Source organism: Procambarus clarkii, chromosome 21, assembly GCF_040958095.1.
Source record: "Procambarus clarkii isolate CNS0578487 chromosome 21, FALCON_Pclarkii_2.0, whole genome shotgun sequence".
Taxonomy (NCBI): Eukaryota; Metazoa; Arthropoda; class Malacostraca; order Decapoda; family Cambaridae; genus Procambarus; species Procambarus clarkii.
In genome coordinates this window covers 37,988,733-37,992,921 of record NC_091170.1, presented here as the reverse complement: position 1 = coordinate 37,992,921, position 4,189 = coordinate 37,988,733, and the positions used below count along the sequence as shown (strand labels likewise).

The following is a 4,189-nucleotide window of genomic DNA, read 5'->3' as shown; positions in this document are numbered from 1 at the left end:
CCTGATCGCCCCCCTCTCCCATGATCGCCCCCTCTCCCCTGATCGCCCCCCTCTCCCCTGATCGCCCCCCCTCTCCCCTGATCGCCCCCCCCCTCTCCCCTGATCGCCCCCCCTCTCCCCTGATCGCCCCCCCTCTCCCCTGATCGCCCCCCCCCTCTCCCCTGATCGCCCCCCCTCTCCCCTGATCGCCCCCCCTCTCCCCTGATCGCCCCCCCCTCTCCCCTGATCGCCCCCCCCTCTCCCCTGATCGCCCCCCCCTCTCCCCTGATCGCCCCCCCCTCTCCCCTGATCGCCCCCCCTCTCCCCTGATCGCCCCCCTCTCCCCTGATCGCCCCCCCCTCTCCCCTGATCGCCCCCCCTCTCCCTGATCGCCCCCCTCTCCCCTGATCGCCCCCCTCTCCCTGATCGCGCCCCCCTCTCCCCTGATCGCCCCCCTCTCCCCTGATCGCCCCCCTCTCCCCTGATCGCCCCCCCTCTCCCCTGATCGCCCCCCCTCTCCCCTGATCGCCCCCCTCTCCCCTGATCGCCCCCCCTCTCCCCTGATCGCCCCCCCTCTCCCCTGATCGCCCCCCTCTCCCCTGATCGCCCCCCCTCTCCCCTGATCGCCCCCCCTCTCCCCTGATCGCCCCCCTCTCCCCTGATCGCCCCCCCTCTCCCCTGATCGCCCCCCCTCTCCCCTGATCGCCCCCCCTCTCCCCTGATCGCCCCCCTCTCCCCTGATAGCCCCCCTCTCCCCTGATCGCTCTCCCCTGATCGCCCCCCCTCTCCCCTGATCGCTCTCCCCTGATCGCCCCCCCCTCTCCCCTGATCGCCCCCCCCTCTCCCCTGATCGCCCCCCCCTCTCCCCTGATCGCCCCCTCCCTCTCCCCTGATCGCCCCCTCCCTCTCCCCTGATCGCCCCCTCCCTCTCCCCTGATCGCCCCCTCCCTCTCCCCTGATCGCCCCCTCCCTCTCCCCTGATCGCCCCCCTCTCCCCTGATCGCCTTTCTTGATGTTTTTCCCCTTCATCCGTCTTCCCTCTGTATTAACTACCATTCTCCACTATTGGGCCAGTTCCCCTCTTCCCACTTTTTTCGATTGTATCATGTAAGAAAAGGGGAGATGGAGGGAATATGAGGGGAAACATTACAACATAAGTAAATCTTGAATGTTTACATAAGTGGAAGATAAATCGTGAAATGTAATGATAAATATAATGAATATAATTGTTACAAATGGGATTTACGGTGGAAGTATAAAGGAACATTGTAGATGTGAAAAGTGTTCGAAAATCAAAGACCCGTTCGAAAAGCAAATTGTAGATGTTTTCGGGAGATCCTTCAAGCAAGAGCCTCCACTCTTGCAAATATTTGCCTTGCGACAGGCTTCCATACCTGTTGCAACACCCACCGTCACTCGTACGCCTGTCACTCCCCCGTCACCACCTGTCTCCCACGCTTGTCACTCCCCCGTCACCACCTGTCTCCCATGCTGGTCACTCCCCCGTCACCACCTGTCTCCCACGCTTGTCACTCCCCCGTCACCACCTGTCTCCCACGCTTGTCACTCCCCCCGTCACCACCTGTCTCCCACGCTTGTCACTCCCCCGTCACCACCTGTCTCCCACGCTTGTCACTCCCCCCGTCACCACCTGTCTCCCACGCTTGTGACTCCCCCCGTCACCACCTGTCTCCCACGCTGGTCTACAGTGTACCCCCCCCCCTCCCCCATTTTCTACAGCACACCACGTTTACAGCATCGCCTCCACACCATTGTTTGAGTGGGCGTCGTGAGAGACACTTTAGAAAGGATAGAGCGACTTACAGATGAAGCAAAACCTTGACTTAAGCTATCAAACTCTGTAGAGAGTCACACCAATGGGCTTGAAAATTAGACATCCAATCTACAAATCTGAAAATCTGTTTATTTTCAGATTTTTCTTGGTTGTGTCACTCAAACTCTGATTACTTCTCCTGACGTCAGCGTAGATCAGAATCTCAATCGTTACTTAACTGCTCGTCCAGCTGATGATGACTCTAATGGCCATGTTTGATCCCCCCCTCCATACCTTGAGGTGCTTCCAGGGCTTAGCATTCCCGCGGCCCAGTCGTCGACCAGGCCTCCTCGTTGCTGGACTGGTCAACCAGGCTGTTGGACACGGCTGCTCCCAGCCTGACGTACACCACTTCATGAACATTATCAACAATATTTCAGTGATGCTAACTGTTAGGGGGTATAACCTGGTGCCCACTAAGGCAAAGATGCTCAGTGAACGCCAGAAGAATGTATTCTTTATACAGTAAAGAGGATGTCATTATGACGAGAACTCTTCTTTGAAGTCGGGCAGAGACGCTGAAAAAAAGACCAGCAAAGATTGTGTGGCAGGAAGCTCTTGGACAGTGGCAGGAAGCACCTGGACAGTGGCAGGAAGCTCTTGGACAGTGGCAGGAAGCGCCTGGATAGTGGCAGGGAGCGCCTGGACAGTGGCAGGAAGCTCTTGGACAGTGGCAGGAAGCGCCTGGACAGTGGCAGGAAGCGCCTGGACAGTGGCAGGAAGCGCCTGGACAGTGGCAGGAAGCGCCTGGACAGTGGCAGGAAGCGCCTGGACAGTGGCAGGAAGCGCCTGGACAGTGGCAGGAAGCGCCTGGACAGTGGCAGGAAGCGCCTGGACAGTGGCAGGGAGCGCCTGGACAGTGGCAGGAAGCTCTTGGACAGTGGCAGGAAGCTCTTGGACAGTGGCAGGAAGCGCCTGGACAGTGGCAGGAAGCGCCTGGACAGTGGCAGGAAGCGCCTGGACAGTGGCAGGAAGCGCCTGGACAGTGGCAGGAAGCGCCTGGACAGTGGCAGGAAGCGCCTGGACAGTGGCAGGAAGCGCCTGGACAGTGGCAGGAAGCTCTTGGACAGTGGCAGGAAGCTCTTGGACAGTGGCAGGAAGCGCCTGGACAGTGGCAGGAAGCTCTTGGACAGTGGCAGGAAGCGCCTGGACAGTGGCAGGAAGCGCCTGGACAGTGGCAGGAAGCGCCTGGACAGTGGCAGGAAGCTCTTGGACAGTGGCAGGAAGCTCTTGGACAGTGGCAGGAAGCGCCTGGACAGTGGCAGGAAGCGCCTGGACAGTGGCAGGAAGCGCCTGGACAGTGGCAGGAAGCGCCTGGACAGTGGCAGGAAGCGCCTGGACAGTGGCAGGAAGCGCCTGGACAGTGGCAGGAAGCGCCTGGACAGTGGCAGGAAGCACCTGGACAGTGGCAGGAAGCGCCTGGACAGTGGCAGGAAGCACCTGGACAGTGGCAGGAAGCGCCTGGACAGTGGCAGGGAGGTCTTGGACAGTGGCAAGGAGCTCTTGGACAGTGGCAAGGAGCTCTTGGACAGAGGCACTACAGGTTGAGTAACGTTAATGAAAACTTCAAAGTCCGACACTCTTCAAAAAGGGAAACAAATATGACCTTGCTGCTGGACTTTTCTCCCCCCCCCCCTTCCCCCACCTTTTCTTCCCCTTCCCTTCCCTTCCCTTCCCTTCCCTTCCCTTCCCTTCCCTTCCCTTCCCTTCCCTTCCCTTCCCTTCCCTTCCCTTCGCTCCCATCCCTCCCCTCCCTTCCGCTTCACTAATGCCTCTCACACTATGGAACTCTGCTACTTGACTCTACACTATTGCATCTCCCACCCTGGGTCCCACTTTGGTGACCAGTTACTGGACGTGGACAGGAGACCCGGTGTGACGTGTCAGACAGTGATTACAAAATCCTTGGCTGTGGCGGGAGACTTGCTATAACCACATCGTGACCACATAAACATATGTGAGACTCAAAATAAACAATAAATCCGTATACTTGAGAAATACAGTCCGATATGATGTAGGAATGTATTCAAGATGGCGGTGTAGAGCACTTATAATTAACACACTTGTTGGAGCGTCTTGCTGAAGAACTTAAGTTATTCCTACTAACAACTTCAACTGTTGGCGTTCGTAGCAACATACGCCTGTATTACAGGTGAACACACATACGCCTGTACTATAGGTGAACACATATACGCCTGTACTATAGGTGAACACATATACGCCTGTTCTATAGGTGAACACACATACGCCTGTTCTATAGGTGAACACATATACGCCTGTTCTATAGGTGAACACATATACGCCTGTTCTATAGGTGAACACACATACGCCTGTACTATAGGTGAACATATATACGCCTGTATTACAGATGAACAC

The 4,189-nt window shown here is 57.5% G+C and overlaps 1 protein-coding gene across 1 annotated transcript in view; it reads left to right on the top strand.

The window, feature by feature from the left end:
* The window catches only part of LOC123749696 (uncharacterized), a 13,597-nt gene extending 10,236 nt beyond the window's left edge, over nt 1-3,361 (top strand). Inside the window, exon 2 of the mRNA XM_069328692.1 lies at nt 2,365-3,361. Within this exon, the coding sequence (XP_069184793.1) occupies nt 2,365-3,361 (997 nt within the window). The remainder of the gene's footprint in view (nt 1-2,364) is intronic.
* The last annotated feature ends 828 nt before the right edge of the window (nt 3,362-4,189 follow it).